Raw genomic sequence first — 20205 nt, forward strand, 5'->3', positions numbered from 1 at the left:
CTTTGCATTGTGGGACATATAGTCAAAAACTAAGCATTTTCCACCTTTAGTAGGTCCTGTGCATCTGTTCCTTTTATAATCATTTCATCACACTGAGTGGGCCTCGGAGCAGTTACCACAGTCTTGTTACGTCCCAAAATGCCGTGCCGCATACACGGTAGTCCTGCCGTGGGGGGCAGCAACATCCAGGAAGGAGGAGGCCGCTGTTTGGAACTTTCCAACCTGATGTGCGGCACGGCATTTTGGGACGTAACAAGACTGTGGTAACTGCTCCGAGGCCCACTCAGGGTGATGAAATGATTATAAAAGGAACAGATGCAATTTGCCGTGAGTGCGCCCCTATATGCTTGGGCATTTTGTTGGAGAATATATATATATCTATATATATATATGAATTTCAACAAAACGCCCTTGCGGGGGGAGCGCTGGGAAAGCTGGTGCCGGCCGTGAGGTAGGACAGCCTCACAAGTATTTTAGAAGCAAAAAGAAAGAAGCCGCACTCTTCCTGGATGTAAATTAATAGGTTTAATGACCTTGTCTCAACCAACGCGTTTCGAACTCAACGGTTCCTGATCACGGTTTTTACAAAAGTCCATCTTTGATTTTTACATATTTATACCAGCTATTCCGACCTGCCCATCATGAGGCATTCTGGGAGTGGTAGTATTTAACATTTTCAAATTATAATGCTTTATTGACAAACAATGCTGGTAACTTAAATTCAAACGATGTCTCTGCATGGTGTTATTAATTTGTAAGTAATTTACAACACAGTTAGTCCGTGTTGGAAGGTAGTCATGTTTAAACTACGTATGTTGTGACTTTGCTAAATAAATGCGTGTTTGTAAACCTGATTCAAAAGGGACGAACAGGAGCATTAGGACTGAGTGCCTAAATATGTTTTATGAGACAACATTGTTACTCTTATCATATGAACTTGGTCTGATGGAGTAGTTCCATGTCCTGTGGACACCCGAGTTGCTCAGTGTTAGCAAAATTACGATTACGCATATAATTATATTAGATCATGTCATTGTGATTTAAATTGAGGCTGAGTGCCCTAGTCGTTATTACACAAAGAGACATTAAAGCAGCACCAGCCAATAACAGCTAGTTTAGAAAGCATTTACAGATAGCTCCAAATGCACAAACCATTTTCCAAGACACAATTGTAATTCCTGTAAGAGAATGATTACACAATAAGAATTATAAATTCAATTAATTGAATGAGAGTTGATCTACTCCTATAGAATACTGTTCATAGGTGTACATAAAGTTCCTCATCTCCATTAAGTCCGTGAGGAATTCGTGTTTTGAAGCGAATAATTAATTTCGATTCCAGACGTCTTAGTCTTTCAGTCCTATTGCCTCCTCTTTCATGTTCAGCAATGGAGGCAATGCCTGAGTAGGTGATGTTTTTCCAAGTTTGTCCAGTGTGATTCTGAAGATGTTTGGTTAGAGCATAGGACATATCTTTGTTCTGGATAGCGCGTATATGCGCTAATATGCGCTTTTTTAATGGGCAGATGGTGGAGCCAACGTAGCGTTTGCCACACGAGCATTCGATCAAATATACCACAAATTGTGATTCGCAAGTAATAGAATTTTGAATCCGGAAAGTGCGATCCTTAGGATCTTTGAGTGTTTTCAAGTTTCTGCCTATTTTGCATGCTTTGCAGGAGGTGCATTTTGTAAAGCCGAGTTGTCTTTTTTCCAGCCATGATTGTGGTTTGATATTCTGGAAGTGGCTGTTAACCAACGTGTCACATAATGAAGGTGCTTTCCTATAAGTGATCATTGGAAAATTTCCAATTATAGGACCAATGTCTGGGTCTTTTTTTAAAACATTCCAATATTTCATTAGAGTTTTACGAATTTGGAAGCTTTCTTTTGAGTATGTCAAGATTAGGCGCGGTGCGTCTTCTTTTTTTGACTCTTCCATACTCATGTGATTTTCAATTTTCTTTTTGGCTGTTAATGTTTGGGCTCTTGTCTTTGATCTTGCTTTTATTTCTCCCCGCAAGATATCATCTTGTTTGTAACCACGTGCTGCAAAGCGTGCTTTGGTGTCCGCAAATTTTCTTTCCATTTCCTCCGGTTCCGAGCAATTTCTTTTCATGCGTATGAATTCTCCATACGGGATGCTTTGTTTTAGCGAGCGTGGATGGAAGCTCGATCCGTGAAGAATACTATTTGTTGCTGTTTTCTTGCGAAAAACTGTAGTGTGTATTTTGTTCGATTTTATATACACTTTTGTGTCAAGGAACTCAATTTCTTCTGATTGTATATTATAGGTGAACTGGAGACCTATGTCATTTGAGTTAAGGATTTTGATGTAATCCACTAGTTTTTCTTTGGACCCCTTCCATAATAGGAAGAGGTCATCGATGAATCGGAGCCAGAGTACAACGTCTGTGGTGTATGAGTCATTTTCCTCTCTCCAAGCTATTTGTCTCTCCCACCAACCCATGGTGAGATTTGCATAGCTTGGAGAGAAGGAAACTCCCATAGCTGTACCGCGATTTTGAGAGTACAGCTGTTCATTTCCATGAGCATGTTAGTGTGTCTCAATTCTCCAATTGGTCTTTGCTTAAGAAAGTAGTCCACGGCTTTCAATCCAATGTTGTGGTTTATTGATGTGTATAGTGAAACAACATCAATTGTGGCTAAGAGATAGTCTTCTTGCCATTGAGTATCCATCAAAATTCTCAAAAAATCACCTGTGTCTTTGATGAACGAACTAAGGGTTGGAACAATAGGAGATAAAAAATATAGTCCACATAGTTGGCTATATTTTCAAAAAGAGACCCACAGCTGGAAATTATGGGTCGACCAGGTGGTTTGTGTAAGGTGTTATGTACTTTCGGCAGAAAGTATATTGTAGGTGTCACAGGATTATTGATTGTCAAAAAGTTTTTTTCCTCCTGACTGAGCAGTCCTTGTTCGGACCATTTGAATAATCGATTATGTATGTCACTGATCATTTCTGTTATGGGGTTGGATTTTAGCCAAGTGTAGTTTGTTGTTTCATTTAGCTGACGAAGTGCTTCATCCATATATGCTTGTTTATCTTGGATGACAATGTTGCCACCCTTGTCCGCTGGTTTTATTTCTATTTTACTGTTATTTTTCAGAGCTTGTTAGGCTTGACGTTCTTGTATAGACAAGTTTTCTTTTTTATTTGATTTTATATTTTCCATGGTTTCCAGTTCTGCCACAACTAAGTCATGGAACATGTCTATACGATTGCCTGGATGTAATGCTGGACAGAATTTGGATTTGTTTTTAAAATGCGTATGTGGATGCATATCCGTTGGAATTTCCATCTCTTGTAACATTTGTGTGTCCGTTAATTCCGTCTCTTCTATTTCGTGCACTAGTTCATATGCTGTTCTGAGTGTCTTTGTTTCAGCTATGGTGTGTCCATCTGATATCGTTGGGATTTCAGATTCTCTTACTTGTAGATTCTGTGTCTTGTTCTTATCAGGTAATTTCGCAAAGAATTTTTTCAGTTTTAGCTTGCGGATATACTTGTACATGTCTATTCTTGTTTCCACAGCATCAGAGTGTATTTCAAGACAGAATGTTAGTCCTTTGTTTAATAAGGTGCGTTCCGCTTGGGATAAATTGTAGTAAGAGAGGTTAATTATAAGATCTGGGTCCACTTGTGTATTCCGTCCAAATTTTTTTATTTTCTTGTCACTGTTCGGTTGCGTAGATGATATTTTTGTTTTTCTACTTCGTCTTGTTTTTCTCCGCGGCCTTGGTTTCCCAGATATCCCCTTCCACGCGCTCTTGATCGACCACTGCCTCGTCCTCTTCCCCTTACTTTTGGATTTTGCTGGTCCTGGTAAAGCATTCTCATTTCTTCTAAAAAAGAGAGTTTTTTAATAGTTGTTGTGGCAGATGAGTCCTCTACATCACTTTGTTCCCCCTCTGATTCACTGGGCGTTGTATATGGGGATTCTTGGATGATTGGTTGGTTTTTATCCCACTGTTGTTTAAGGACAGTAAATCTTTTTGCAAAAGTGAATATTGTGCCGTTTGCATAGTCAGACTCATCTCTTCTAAATTTACGTTGCTTTCTCTCTTGAACCTCACATTCATGCTTGTCTAAGTTTTTCTCCATCATAAGTCGCAATTTGGTTATGTTTTCTTCCTCTATTTCGTAGGATTTAATTTGCTGTTCTACTTCATCTATTTTGACATGTAATTCTTCCACATTTTTCTTGGCATATTTAATTATTATTAGCATCATTGTACGCGAGCAGTCCATGTTGTTCTTCCCCCATTCATCCAGCATTTCAGGGCTGGTGTCAGGGTGGTTGGATAAGGTAAATATACGTAGTCCTCGCAGTACCAGACCAAGTTCGACATACTTTTCCATGGTTATTATTTCCCAACTTCGTGATATTTCTTTTCGAAGTAATTTTTCAAGTTGATTGAATAGTTGTTTTAATGTAGTCGTTCCTTTTTGTGAGGTAGTATTATCTGTAGATGTAGAGGTATTGGGAGATGACTTGACAAACATGCTTTCAGCTTTCTCCAGTCTTTTGGCTGCTCTCTGTTCCATTATTTCTTAGTTAATTCAACAATAGTGCTCGGAGTAATCTGTGGTTGAATAGTCAAATCTTTAGTATTCAGTATTCTGTATACAGTTGATGGTAATCGATTTGTATTCAATACTTGGTACTGAGAAGTTAGCGGTCATGTATTTTTCAAATATTTTTCATATATTATATCCAGGAAAGTGTATAGATATATATATATATATTCACCAAGTTTCTCCGCGGCAGGTGGAGAAGTTTGAAGAACGCACTCAGTCGAGGATGAAGGGTTAAAAAATGTATTCCTATACAAAGGCAGTTGCCATGCCGTACGCGTTTCGGTTCGCCACTCAAACCTTGATCACGGGACGATATATATATATATATATCGTATTTGTGACATTTGTATGCATTTGCTGTTTCAAAGATCACTGCCATGCAAATACATTTGCTACATTTGTTTGTTTTTCTTCCACAGAGAAAGGTTATTTCCCTTTGAAGGATGCCTTCCCTACATCATCACACATTTTTTGGGCGTTCACTACCCTTTCCCATGATAGATACAAATGTATGCCTACTTTTTATAGGTGAATGCCTCTGATTGTACCAAAGATGGGAATGTGCCATACAAATGTTTGTAAATAGCACAACCTCACATGTTTGTGGGTGTTCATCTCATTTGCAAGGCATAACTGATCTGAAATGACAACTCCAAGCTCATGGAAGCACATTTACACATACTTAATATTCCATCATGCTGGTGTAGTAAGAATCATCTATAAATTGAATGATATAAGTAAATATACATTTAAAGAAATGAAAGCGTGATTCTGCACTCAGGAATCATACCATTTACATGGCTCGGTTGAACTTAGGAGCACAAATATCTTTGTCAACAAGGTCCACTTACTCCAAGTTCTCTATGCTTGTAATCACCTTACCATGAGCCCCTGCCTGTTTCACAGCCTTCAATATCCTAATCCAACATGACTGGTTCTCCCATGCACAGGTGATGCAGGTGAAGACCTCCATCACTAACACTCCAGGATCTCTTCAGACCAGACATCTTAAACCTCTGAGTTCAGTATTTGGTGTTTACTAAGGTTGTAGCCTTAAGTGCCTTGCTTGAGTATAGCTTACCTGATTCAAGCAACGTCGCAAATTTAGGATTGATGAAGCAGCAATGTGAATGTACTTCTTTATCCAGCTACCCTTTTCCACATCTCAAAACTGCTGCTTTATCTCTTTGAACTTCTTTTAAAAATACATAAGACATGATCTTATCTAATGTTATCTTTCCTCTTCAATAAGCCTAATTAAATATCATGTTTTAATTCTAAACTTGTGAGCATACCATAAAACATTTTATCTCTTTGAAATGTGACACACTGTGTTAACTGGAGCGCGTTGGCAAAACACATGTTTTACTGCAGAGTATAGTCTTACATGATCAAAGCACAATCATGTCTGATAGACAAATCTAATGACCTCTTTATAATTGATTGTAGAACGTAATCCATTACTTTGACTCCTTACAATAGAGAAAAGTTATGCTCCCTTCCACAAAGAAACATTTATAAGTGCTTCTAATTTCTGAAATTTTAAGGGTAGGAAGGCGGGACAATGTGCCTTTGGAGATTCAAATTGTCAAGTAAGATACTTAATTAATTAACTCAGTACTTAGTTTCTGGTTCTCATTCCCATGGCAAGTTCACCTACTGTTCTTCCTGTCTTCCTATCTCATATGATTCTCAAACAATCCTCAGAAACACCGAGAGGCAGAGAGCTGTGACAAGAGTATTGAACTGCTTCCCTGTGATGCTTTTAGAATTCATGATTATAGTCTGCCCCACTCAGCCTTCAAAATGGCTCCAGGACAACACCATTGTAGTTCTCTAATCGATGACAACTACATCATATTTGTTCAACATGTCTGCTTATGTAATTGTTGTCTTTATGTTCTACTAGTTATTAACCAATTGGTTTTGGTACTGTTTTTCAATGTTATAATTAACGTATTGCTTAATTCCTCTGTTTATAGGCTTACCAACATCAATTTCTATGAAGTATACTCTAATGAAAACGTTCCTTCTACCATACATAATGTTGATGATATTGGCCCAGAATTCAACTTTACATTAAAGGTTAGTATCTTAATGTCTGTACTCTCAGTGAAATGTTGTTGCTGAATGCGTTTAAATAAAGTCTCATTTTTTCAAACAACAGGTACTTAGAAATCAAGTTATCTCAATATATATTATGGTTACTATAGTAAATAGCATTTAAAGAGCTAAACATAGGTAATAGTCTCAACAATACTCTCTTGCTATACATAACATTGTCAATGTCACAGAACCTAACCATAGGGTGCAATAGTGCCTTGCTTTTCATCTATTCCCAAAATTTTAGAACAAAAAGTGTTTTTTAGCTCATAAATTGGATTGTATTCACTACAAATTGAGACCATTTCGTACTTTTGACTGCACTGTAAACAACATTTTGTAACCACAGAGTATTAAACAATGATTAAATATCCTGCCCTTGGACTAACAATGATTTGAGATTTAAAGTAGCCGAAATGACTAATTAATGTGTTCTCAAATTGTTTGTGCATGTTTTTTAAAAGTTAAAATTCTGGGTTATGGAACTCGAAATGTGTTTTGGGACATTATTGAAATATCAGAAATCGATAACAAAAAGTATTTCAGAAGTTTGAAAAATGTGCAAATATTAGATAAAATATTTGTATAATATTATAAAGCCTGTTTAACATGTGTAATTGTTGGTATAGGCAAACAATCAAAAAACAGATGTACTAAAGCATTTTATCATCACCAACCTTAGTGTTTGTGTCCACAAGATATTCATTTGAGTCTCGCCTAGGCAGCCCTTGCACTGTCTCTTCGAGACATGCTGTATTCACGATATGGGCATAAAGCTCTGCCCACTTCGCTCATCATTTTAATTGGCCTTTGTGAATGGTGGCTTTTCATTAGTCAATGGGATTATTAGTCTCTCCTTATTTATCTTCTTGTAACCTCCCATTAGGACACCCTCTGTGTTCAACACAATTTAATTTCAGCCTCAGAGCGCTATTTTCTTACATGGCTTTCTACTGTCTGCAGTTGTAGGCGTGACACACACTACAGCAACTTTTTTTTTTTTTTGCAGCACGATGCACGCTGCACTTTTTTGGGGCTTCAGCTACATCTACATGCAATAATGACGACCAGTCTTGCATTTTTTTTAAATTAAAATTAAAATCAGTGCGACTGCTGCCGCGCTTTATCTTTGGCAGCCAAGTGCTTTTGCTGGCTGTTAATTTGGTTTACAGAAGGCAAGCACCCCTAAAGCTAGCCCCATCGCATGATCCCTGGGCGTGCCTGTCCACAGGAGAGGCATACACATAATCACAGAACACTTGCTGGTCTTGTCGACAGGTAACCCTCTAACTGTAACTGTTCATATTTCACCTTATCTGTATTTAACCCTCACATGGCAGACTCAACTTTCGGGTTTCTAGCGCATCATTAATCTAGGATGGGAAGTCGGTTTTCAGTTCAATTCTAAATATGGCGTGTAACCTTGCGTTGCATAACATCACCTACGATCCCTGTTTTCATTCGCTACGAGGCTGTGCGCACACGTCTTGGCTCGGGATTCGTTGATTCTTCAGTAAAAGTGGGTTATTTATTCTTTAATCCTAATTTAGTTCTTCATTTTTAGCATGTTCTGATTTCCTGCAAAATTCTTGTCTGGTCTACTTGGTTTCTGACCCACTCCACTACCACGGGGAGCACAATGAGAGCGACAGGGCTTTTGGGGCTGGGAAAAATCAGCGTTGGGGAGAGGGATGGGGCAGTTACGGGGTGTAGCATTGTGGAGAAGTGGTTGACCATAGACAGGAACACAGCCCCATGGATCTGCAGCAATGGTACTGACTCTTTTCATACTTTGCTGTCCTTCATGTAGTTTTTCTCTTCCATGCCCGGTACCTCCCCCTCCTTACAACTATTAAATTCCCACGGAGAAGCTCACATTTACTGCTTTTCCCCACCCTCTGTAGTCTGTTCCGATTGACTATAAATTGATTTGTTACTCTGTAGTACATTTGATTTATAATTGGATTTGTATTTTTGTTTCATTGGATACAATGCATAGGCACCTCTTCCTATGCCTTTTTGGCAAACCGGCCCTTCATGATTTGTTTCTTTTTTTTGGCGTGAGTGATTCACTGAACTGATGATGTAATCCTATCTCCTCTTCAAAGACCATATCACAGCTTCGGTCACGTCTTGCTTACTATCCGTATTGACGCTTGTCCCCGGGGTCTGGTGTTTAAACACCACATGTAACTAGCCACCCACTCACTCTGTTTACCCAACAGACTTTATTGTCTGCAATGTCCTTATCATGTTGGGTTTTCATTAATCTGTTTGTGTTTAACATTTTATACACTCCAGCAGTGTAATTGTTGTTTGAGGTGTTACTTTTAAGTCTGTGTAATGCACACACATCTACCCTTCCTACGCAGTAGCATGTGAAAATGTCTGCTAACGGTAACACTGACTGATAAAATGTGTTCTATGTGCTTAAATCCACTAGTGTGGCACTGCAGGTTTCATTTTTGCATAGTCACCAGGCTACAAATGCCTCGCTCCAGTATCACCTTTGATTTTTTTTTTGTAATCAAATACAGTCTCACCCTATAGCTCTCCTAAAGCCATTGCTTTCGCTTCTTCCACGAGACCAGAGGGGCCATGGTATATCTTAACTTAGCAGTGCATGTGTTTTTAAAATACGCTGGAGCTTTGTTAACTTGTGATTCTAAAGTACAAGTTTAAAAAATAAAAAGCACAATTTTGTATTGGGATATGGAAAAAGGTTGTATTCATTTTTTAGTGCTTTAAATTATTTCTGATTTTTGTATTTCTTTCTCAAAACACCATACCATGTTTCACTTTCCTTGTGCTTTTATTATTCTACAGTGAAGTCCCCCTTTCAACACTTTGCCAGCATTTAAGTACACAGATAGTCTGGGGATTGCAAGAGTGGTGATATATAAGTGCTCTCAGTTATTTAAAGCAGTGCCCCTTCCTATAAGGAACTCAAGCTGCTTTAAAAAGTAAAAAAGTGTCTTGCGTTTAGGAATGGGAACACATAAATGGTGGTTTGCTGTTTCATTCAGACTACCATCCTTAAAATTACTCTGGGTTGCAAAAAGCAAATATTAATTCATTACAAATCAAACTTCTTAGCCGAATATTCAAACTGTTAAAACCAGAAATGTTTAAAATGGAATGTTAGCATTTGTTTAGTATGTTAGCATAATATATGCATTATCTTTTTAAAGTTTGAATTCAAACAATAGCAATGAAATAAACCACTATTTTATGATTTCTTCAAAATGTTGGACTAGGTAGGTCGTGCATTATACAGCTTTTTCAAGACATTTTTAGAAATGTCAGATCTAGTTAAAAGATTAAAAAATTTAAAAATGTATTCTTTAAAATAATTAATATGTAACTGAATATTAGTTATTACACCTACAAATATCTTTTAAAACCTTTACAATGAAGGCAGTGTTAGTTATTAAAGTCTAAAACCATGTAAAAGCTATACACAAAAAGTATTGAAGTATAGAAGGGAAGTATAATTCCATATACTATCTAAGGTGTTTTAACAACATTTTAAACGTAGTTAAATCAACTAAATATAAATAGATTTGTTTAGTTAAGGTGTTTTATCATTTTGTTGTTAAACAAAAGGCTTCTAAATGTTCCTGAATAAAAACCTATGTAGATCTTGGCAAGGTTTTGACTGTTAATCTTTACATCCCCAAAACGTACACAAGAGCTAGCTTCTGAATTCATCGATTTTTCAAAGCATTGAATAACCTTGATCATCTGTTATAGGGGGGAAAGCTTTAAGGCCTTGGATTACTGAGTGATATAATTTAGAATTTATGTTTTGACTGATCACTGCAATAATTGGGTACATGTTCACAGGTCTACAACCTGTACAGTTAACCCAAAAGTCCTATTTAATATGGATGTATGACATGGTTGTGTACTCTCACCACAGACACCTGTTTCAATCACCACTACCCAAAATCCATGTCACCTTACTAGTGGTCTTAAGAATATTTATGAGGCACACAATTTTTCTCTTAGAAAAGATGAAAATTGTGCTTTTAACAAAGGGTTATGAGATAGTGAGTTATGAAGCAGTGAGTTTGCCATGTCTGTATAGCTAAAAATGAATAAACTATTTTTTAATTAAGGTGAAAGTATATAGCTAATTGTCTACCTAGTACATACACACAATATTAACTCCATGTTATGTAATTTTCTTTGCACTACAATCATTACCCATTCTTTGTCTGAATTCCTGTGCTTAGAAACTTTGCATCAGTATTGTTAAGGAAGCAACCCAAACAACATTTCTGAAATTTCAGATTATACCCAGAAAATGCAAGAGCCATACACGCCTAGAGTGATACCTACTGCAAATCACTAAAGTCAACAGCTATGGGCAGAGTGGACAAGTGCTTTGCTAACCTTTGTCTTTTCATTCCAGATTACAACTGGGACCATTCCAGTGAAAGTGGCATTCGTAACAATACATCTTCCAGAGGTTACTAAACAAAAGAATTTGTTGATGTACCTAACAGCAGTGGAAACAGACAAGGTGAATTCGCTTGACTTTTTCATTATGAGGAGTAGTCGCAACATGAACATAAGAACAGACAAAATTGGTCTAAAGCATATATAAATATTTATTTACACAATCAAATTTTACAGAGTAGTGATGACTAACCAGAGGACAAAATTATCAGGACTTTAGAAAACTCTGGCAATTTATGTTGCAGGTAAAATGTTGTTCAATGCCCCATTATGCAGGTCTCTGAAAGGAAGTGACATCTGTATAAGAAAATCAAAACTATTTCTACAAAGAGCAGACTATACCAAGGAGGTTACTTTTTCTGTATCAGAGCCATAATTTATTTGGGCCTCAATTAAGAGTGCGTAGTATGGTGAACAAGGGTGCCACAATACTCTAACCTGGGATGAGCCCTCAGACCTCGGTCCTAGGATCACACTCTCTCCGGCTGCTCCGCTGTGCTCTGCATCGCCTCTGGAAGCCAGCCCTTCCATTGCAGGGTTCGAGACTACCCTGATTCCGGTCTTTCCTTTTTGCGCGCTGTGACTTAATTTGATATAAATGTGCCTGCTGCTGTTTTATTTTGTTTCATTTTGTTTTCCCTTATTGCCAATTGCTGTGTGCTGTTGTTCCCCTTCGTATCCCCTCCGTTTCCCGCCGCCGCTGACCACTGACCCCTCCCCCTAACGCCCAGCTCCCGCCTCCCAGCTGCATGTCCCTACCCCCTCCCCTACATTATGCCGACCGCTGCCGGGGAGCGCGTGTGAGTCCTCAGACCTCGGTCCTAGGATCGCACTCTCCCCGGTAGCTCCGATGTGCTCTGCGTCGCCTCTGGAAGCCAGCCCCTCAGTTACAGGGTTCGAGACTACCCTGATTCCGGTCTTTCCTTTTTGCGCACTGTGACTTAATTTGGCATAATTGTGCCTGCTGCGGTTTTATTTTGTTTAATTTTGTTTTCCCTTATTGCCCACTGCTGTGCGCTGTTGTTCCCCTTCGTTTCCCCTCTGTTTCCCGATGCTACTGACCACTGACCCCTCCCCCTACCGCCCCACTCCAGCCTCCCAACTGCACGTCCCTCCCTCCTCCCCTACATTATGGCGACCGTTTTGTGGTCGCGCGCTGCTGGCGCTCCACAGGTGTGCCTAAGGCAAGCCCATCTGCACCCGTCTGTGACCGGACCGCTACCAGTGCCAGGACCCCTGGTTCTCCTAGACCACACCGCTGCGACTCAACCTCCCTCCATGCACTCAACCCCGGAAGACTCGCTGACTGCGCAAGATCCTCGCCGAACACCACCCATGGGCAGTTCTCATGCAGACACTGCCACAGATCCTTCATCATCGGCAAAGTTCCCATGACCGCCGAAGGCACGCCTGACGCACACACCACTGAAACCCTGACTTGCATCCTTCTCAACGTGTGCTCCCTGCACCGACACGCCATAGAGATCTGGGACCTGATCGACACCCTCTCGCCCGAAGTCGCCTTCTTCACGGACACCTGGACCAACGCCACCTCCGGCCCGACATCGCCACTGCCATCCCTGTCGGCTACAAGATCCAAAGAAAGGACCGTCCGCACCACCCAGGATGAGGACTCACCATCGCACACAAGACCCCCCTCCGACTCTCCACATCCAGTACGAGTGACCCCCACTCCAACACAGAACACCTCCATTTCTAGATTCAGACAAGCCCCAGGACCACACTACGCAGCACCCTCATCTACAGACTGCCAGGACCTCGCACCCATCCGCAACTACCATCGCCGAACTTGCCGCACCCCACCCCACGCCTTTACCTCCACGGACTACATTCAACTCGGGGACCTGAACTTCCACCTCAACAACTGCAACGACACAGACTCCACCACTCTCCTCGACAACCTAGGACTGAAGCCTGCTTGTCAACACGCCCACCCACAGAGTGGGTCACACCCTCGACCCCATCTTCGTGGGAGGAACAAACATCTGATTCAGCCACACCACCCAGCCCCTCTGGACTGACCACCACAGCGTCCACTTCACCTTCAACACCACCACCGCACCCAAACCTGCCCTGCGCCTGCCACGACAGAACTGGAGCAAGGTCACAGAGGAGCACCTCAACACAACCCTCTGTCAAACCCCCCCATCGCCACGACCGATACCAACTCCGCAGCCAGGATATTTCACTGCTGGGTCTCCTGCTGCGCCGACAAGCTTGCACCCCTCCGCCCCTCCAAACAACGCCCTCTGAAGGCCGCCTGGTTCACCACAGAACTACAAGAAGCCAGACGCTCCTGCAGACACATAGAGAAAAGTTAAAACCTGGCGAAACCTGAAAACCACGGAGGCACGGAACAACCACAAGAACGCCCTAAAGGAATATCACCAGCGCATAAGAGACACCAAACAGACCTTTATAAGAGACAAAGTTCAGACCAACGTGACCAACGCCAAGGAACTGTTCAACGTCATACAGCAGTTCACAAAACCCAACTGTGAAGTCACGGACGTCACACCTTCCCAGGAACTCTGCGACAAGCTCAGTTCCTACTTCCATCTGAAGACCAAGGACCTCTACGACAACTTCAGTGAACCAATGACAAACACAACCCCCCTACCCACCGCCGCTGATGAGCCGATCATCACTTTCTGGGATCCCGCTACCGTCGAAATCATCACCGCGACCATGAAAAAAACTCACTCAGGAGCCCCAACGGACCCCTGCCCACCACACATATTCCACAGGGCCACCACCGTCATTGCACCCGAACTTGGACGCACCATCAACGCCTCCCTCAGATCATGCATCTGCCCAGATGACTGGAAACGAGCGGAGGTAAAACTCCTCCTCAAGAAACCTACGGCCGACCCAACGGACCTGAAAAACTACTGGCCCATCTCTCTCCTCCCCTTTGCAGCTAAAGTCACGAGAGACTGGTAAACGCCCAGCTGACCGCCTTCATCGAAGAGAACGCCATCCTGGACACCTCCCAGTCTGGATTCCACAGCACCGAGACCGCCCTACTCGCCACCACTGACGACATCCGCATGCTACTGGATCAGGGACACACTGCGGCCCTCATCCTTCTAGACCTCTCCGCAGCCTTTGACACTGTTTCACATCGCACGCTTGCAGCCATACTTCACGTCGCGGGAATACAAGGAGCCGCCCTCGACTGGATCCAATCCTTCCTCTCCGGCAGAACCCAGAGGATTCGACTCCCTCCCTTCCTCTCCAAACCCACGGAAATCAACTGCGGAGTAACTCAGGGATCATCACTCAGCCCCACGCTCTTCAACATCTACATGGCCCCCCTTGCCGCCATCGTCAGACAGCATGGGCTCAGCATCATATCCTAAGCCGATGACACCCAGCTCATCCTCTCACTCACGAAGAACTCCAAAGACACCAGACTCTGCTACCAGGAAGGAATGAAGAACGTGGCAGCCTGTATGAAAGACAGCTGCCTGAAGCTAAACTCAGGGAAGACCGAGGTCGTCATCCTCGGACCCTGCACCTCTGCCTGGGACAACACCTGGTGGCCCTCCACACTCGGAAGCCCACCCACCCCTACAGACCATGCTCAGAACCTCTAAATCATCCTTGACTCCTCCCTCTCCATGAACCGCCAGATCAACGCCGTCGCCTCCACTAGTTTCAACTGCCTTCGCAGCCTCCGTAAGACCTTCAAGTGAATCCCCCCACACTGCAGAAGGACCGTCACCCTCGCACTCATAACCAGCAGACTGGACTACTGCAATGCCCTCTATGCCAGAATCAACAAAACTCTTCAACACAAACTCCAAACCATCCAGAACGCTGCAGCCAGACTCGTTATAGGGACACCGCGTCACGAGAACATGACCCAACACCTAAGAGGCCTCCACTGGCTCTCCGACTAGAAGAGGGTCACTTTCAAACTCCTCACTGACACCTACAAATCCCTCAATAACATCGGACCCAAATACCTCAACGAGAAAGTATCCTTCCACGTACCCAAGAGGAACCTCCGCTCCGCCGACCTCGCCCTGGCAGAGGTCCCCTGCATTCGCAGAAAAAGAACCGGCAGGAGAGCTTTCTCCTACATCGCAGCCAAAACCTGGAACAAGCTCCCTATGAACATCAGCCGCTCCCCGACCCTGCACATGTTCAGGAAGGACCTCAAGACCTGGCTCTTTGACTGATCAAGAGCCGCTCTGACCCCCCCCACACCTTGAGACCCTCAGGGGTGAGTAGCGTGCTATATAAGCCCATAATTGTCTGATTGATTGAATCAGTGTTTTGGGAAGACAATGGTTAATAAATGGCCAAAATGGGTCTGATACTAGGGGTAGGCAATTAATGTGCAATTAGGTGTGTACACAGGGACAAAAATAATTTTAAAAAACATACGTGATTTATTTAAAAATAAAATAGTTCATGTGCTTACATTAAAAAAGTGACAACGAGCGTGATGTAATAAGTGAGGGGGACTTTTAAAATATATACATTGCATTGACAACATACAGGAGAGCTCTTTAAAAACAATTTTTTTACAAAGTAGGAGTTCTTGCTGTAGGGGTTCAACGGCGTTTCGATCTAAAACACTTGAGATCATCTTCAGGACAATGCATATGTGAGCAAGCCGAATTTTAGGGACCGGTAGAGGCCGGTGAGGATGTAGTATTAAATTGAGGGCATACGCAAAGTGTGCAGCCTCTGTAAAATCGGCTAATGCTCAATTGGCGATCGCCAGGAGAGGACGTTTATTAGTGGGTAGTTGAGACCCAGGATAAGAGTAATAATCAAGGCAAGTCGAGAGAATTGTACCTGATTTTATCGCAAGAGAATTTCGAGCGCGCGTAGCAACACTAAGGTTAATTTAATTCAAAACTGTATCGATTGCAGGTGGAATGCCGCGGGTATGTCATTACAGGATTAATTAGTCATCCACGTGGGGCAATTAAAGGACAACCGCCAGACTGAATCTGTTCAGGGTGGAGCGGGCAACGTCTCCGGCTTCCAGACTTAATGTGCTGAATTAAACCAGGAAGTTATCCTGGGTCTCAACTACCCACTAATAAACGTCCTGTCCTGGTGTTCGCCAATTGAGCATTAGCCGATTAAACAGAGGCTGGTTTAATATACTCCTCTAAAGTTTGCACATTTTACTGCAGTGCCAACAGTAGCAACTGCTTTCTTTCTCTTTCATGCCGCAATTAGACAGTGCTAACACAAGGAGATGATGGACAGAGCGCAGAAACTTTTCAGACACTCACTCCCAGTCACAGATTTGGGCCGGATCCATCGATGTTCTTTAGTTCATTTCACCACCCCAGTTCAGACAAAGCCATATGCAAATCAGTCTTGAATCTGTTCCTCATGGGAACAGTCTAGCCGGAACTGCCAAGCCAGGTCATCCCTGGATCAGAAACAAACATCTTGGGACTGGTTTCAGTGTAACACCCCTCATCAGCCAGGCTAGCTTAAATCCAGTGGTAATGTGAACAAGGGACCCATGTCTGGGCATACCCTGCCAACTTAGGGCGCACAAAGCAAACACAAAGTGATGATCTTTTTATAGTAATTTTTATTACAATTTTTTGTTATAAGTATGCAACCAGTACGTTTGCAATAGAGCACAGTATACTATTCAGAGATAGGAAAATTACAAAAACTATGAGATAAGTATAATACAGCATTCTATAAATGAAGCAGATAATATAGGTAGGTCAACCATATGTGGGGACAAGGAGAAAAAAGAAAAGAAAGCATAATGACATCAGCAACACAGAGGATGACCGTTATCTGCAGGAGAAACACATTCAGGTGTGAATACAGCTATACATTGAGAATGCCAAAAAATAGAGAGGAGAAAACAAAAACACTCCAAGAAAAGTAAACAAAGACAGAGTGATAGAAATCGAACAGGTAAGGGTCGATATGGGCCTGGTAAGGCGCAGTAACTCAGTAGGATGGGGACCAGGGGGAGGGGAGGACAAATGGAACTTCTTGTATGCTTAGTAAAGGAGAGAGTTGAGTGGTCAGTGCCCTCTATTAAAACTCATCTAGAAGGGCGTCCGAAAGGTCCAAGACAGGATGTTTATGGAGACCTTTTATTTCTTCGCTGCACAGCAGTGTGCTCTTGGCTCGAGCCCATGACATTATGGAGAGTGCCCTTGCAGAGGCCACGGGCTGATTTGCGCCTTTCATTTACGGGTGATGAGCCATTTTATATCATCACGGTACTGTACCTCTTGGTGTATCTGTAAAACACCACAATGCATGCTTTCCAGGTGTAAGGGAGAACAGTACCTGTAAAATAAGCTAAATGAGCTGTAACGTCCCTCCAATACAGGGCCAGTACAAAGCACATGCGGGATTAGGCATCGAGGGCAGGCAGAGTCAGTGTGGTGAAAACAATGGCTGATGTGGCTGGGGGTTAAGTATGCCCTGTGTAAAATGTAAAGTGGGATCAATTTGAAGCAGGCATTTCGGGACACCATGGAAGGGTATATAAGAGCAGTCTGCCAATCACTGTCAATACAAGCACGGTCAAGATCCGCGTCCCAGTGATCCCGCAATCATGCAAGAGAAAGTGCAATGTGTATGCGGAAGGCCCTGACAAGCCAACGAGTTTGGTGTCCGCCCGTGCCTAATGTGTGTAAGTATTGGATGCCAAGTTAAAAGAGGGAGAGAGAGGTACGTAGTGGACGTTACCTCCTGTATCAAATAAACAATCAAAAGAAATCCACTAGAAAAGTTTAAACTGGTATCCTACCAGATATATCAGTAATCCTTAAGGCAGCACGCTCGTGCCGGAGCGGGCCAGAAGAACCCGATGCTGAAGCATGCCTTTTGGTGGGTGTGGGTTATTTTAAGAAAATATATCTTTTTCCATTAAGGATTACTAATATATCTGGAAGGATACCAATTTAAACTTTTCTAGTGGATTTCTTTTGATTGTTTAAGTATTTGTTGGCCAGATCTTGTGTGGGCTCCTGCTTCATCTCACCCCAAGCCTGCGTAGGTGTGGCAATAAAGGAGGCATATAATAGAAATTGATCAGGCAGGAATTCCAAAGCTTTCGTAAGTTCTTCCAATGGAAGGAGATGGTGCTCAGTGTACAGGTCCCCTACTGTGTGCAAACCTGCTGCATGCCATTGCCTCATTTCTCTGAGAGTGGTAGCAATGCACTCCTGTGGCATACCAAGAAGTGGCAATGCCAGAGCATAGGGTGTAGTCGATCCGGTGATAAATAATGTTATATAAAAATACAGATGTGCCCATGAGGGGAGACGTGACGCAGTATCTGCAAGTTGCTGGCGAGCAAACCAGTGTGACACCCATTGCAATTGTGATGCTAAATGATAGATGATAGAGGACATCTTTTAGGTAAAGAAGCATATCATCCGCATAAAGGGATACCGAATGGATACCATTGTCCAGAGGGAGCCCCACAGTTCTGTCCATGTGTAAGCAGAGGATGGGCTAACCGCTCATGTGCCAGTGAGAATAAGAGTGGGGATAATGTACAAACCTGGCAGGTCCCTCGTCGTATCACTATAGGGTCTGAAATGTGACATCCGATTCGCACTTGGGCAATGGGGTGAATATATAATAGGGTGACCATGCAAGGAAGTGGGTTACAAGGCCAGAACGCTGCAGTAACTCAAGAAAGGCATTCGAGGGAGTCAAAAGCTTTATTGAGGCCTAGGACTATACATCTTGAGCGAGGGTAACGTTGTGGCGCATATGTGAATACCCTGAAAAAGTGGTGGATGTTTAAGGAGGTGCTCCTGGCAGGCACAAATCTATTCTGGTCTGAGTGGACCAAGGGCGGTACCAGAGGTGCTAGGTGATCCGCCAGAATGTTATGTTATGTTAATAGATACTTGATATAGCGCAACGACTCGCCCCCGGAGCGGCATCTCAGTACTCTGGCAACAGATAGGCCTAGAAGCAGCACTTTAGAGCAGCCAGGTTTTAGATGTTTTTTAAAACCTGACAATTCTGTGCATGCCCTAATAAAGAGAGGGAGCTTATTCCAGTGGTAAGGAGAAAGATACAAGAAGGCCTGTCCGCTATACTTAGATGTTGGAATACGCCAGGGACAAAGAGTAGACTCCTTGATCTGAAGTTTTTCTCATGAAGATAGGGAACTAGTTTGTCTGCAGATATGTTGGTCATTTTCCTGACAAGGCTTTAAGCATCAGGCACAGGAGTTGTTCTTTTCTTTATGGGGAGCCAGTGAAGGGCTTTGAGCAAGGGAGGCTGATGATGTACCCTGTGACTGTTTGTTAACCAGCTGGGCTTCAGTATTTTGTACCACCTTCATTTCAGAGTAAAAGGATTCATTTGAAGCAGCAACAAGCGCATTCCCATAGTTTAGGTGGCTGATTATCAGGGCCTGAACGAAGGTATTCTGAGAAGTCAGCAGAAGCCACTGGAAGATCCTCCTAAGGAGGTGCATTGTCCTGAAGCACATGCCTCAGGTAGATGTCACATGGTCCTTCATAGAAACTTGTTATCCAGCAGAATACCTAAGTTCCTTAGTGTGCTTCTGGAAAAGGGAGCTGGACCAAGTTCAACTGGCCACCAATCTGCTGTCCAGTGGAGCAGCGCTTGCCAAACAATACAACCTCCATTTTGTCCCCACTTAACTGGAGGCAATTCAGGGACATCCACGTAGCAACTTTTCTCATGCAGGCAATAAAACGATGTTTAATATTCTCCGTATCTTGCTCAAAGGAGTTGTCCAATTGGGTATCGTCTGCAAAAGAGAGTATTTTAAAGCCACAGGGCTTAACTAGAAAAGCGAGGGGAGAGATCTAAATATTAAAAAGTTTTGAACTAAGCCCTGAGGAACTCCAGTGCCCAGGGACAGAGTCTTAGATTGAAAAGGACCAAGTGTTATTCTTTGAGTCTTGTCCTTAAAGTCTGTAAGCCAGTTTAAGGCAGTGCAGTGTATTCCTATCTCATGGAGTCATTGAATCAAGATCGGATGTGACACAGTTTCAAATGCCGCT

The 20205-nt window shown here is 42.5% G+C and overlaps 1 protein-coding gene across 1 annotated transcript in view; it reads left to right on the forward strand.

Moving 5' to 3' along the window:
• The window catches only part of ITGA2 (integrin subunit alpha 2), a 596388-nt gene that overhangs the window by 523177 nt on the left and 53006 nt on the right, over window positions 1-20205 (forward strand). Inside the window, exons 24-25 of the mRNA XM_085631250.1 lie at window positions 6589-6691; window positions 11127-11237. Coding sequence (XP_085487376.1) covers window positions 6589-6691; window positions 11127-11237 — 214 coding nt within the window. The remainder of the gene's footprint in view (window positions 1-6588; window positions 6692-11126; window positions 11238-20205) is intronic.

The sequence above is a fragment of the Triturus cristatus genome, chromosome 2_1 (assembly GCF_964204655.1).
Source record: "Triturus cristatus chromosome 2_1, aTriCri1.1, whole genome shotgun sequence".
Taxonomy (NCBI): Eukaryota; Metazoa; Chordata; class Amphibia; order Caudata; family Salamandridae; genus Triturus; species Triturus cristatus.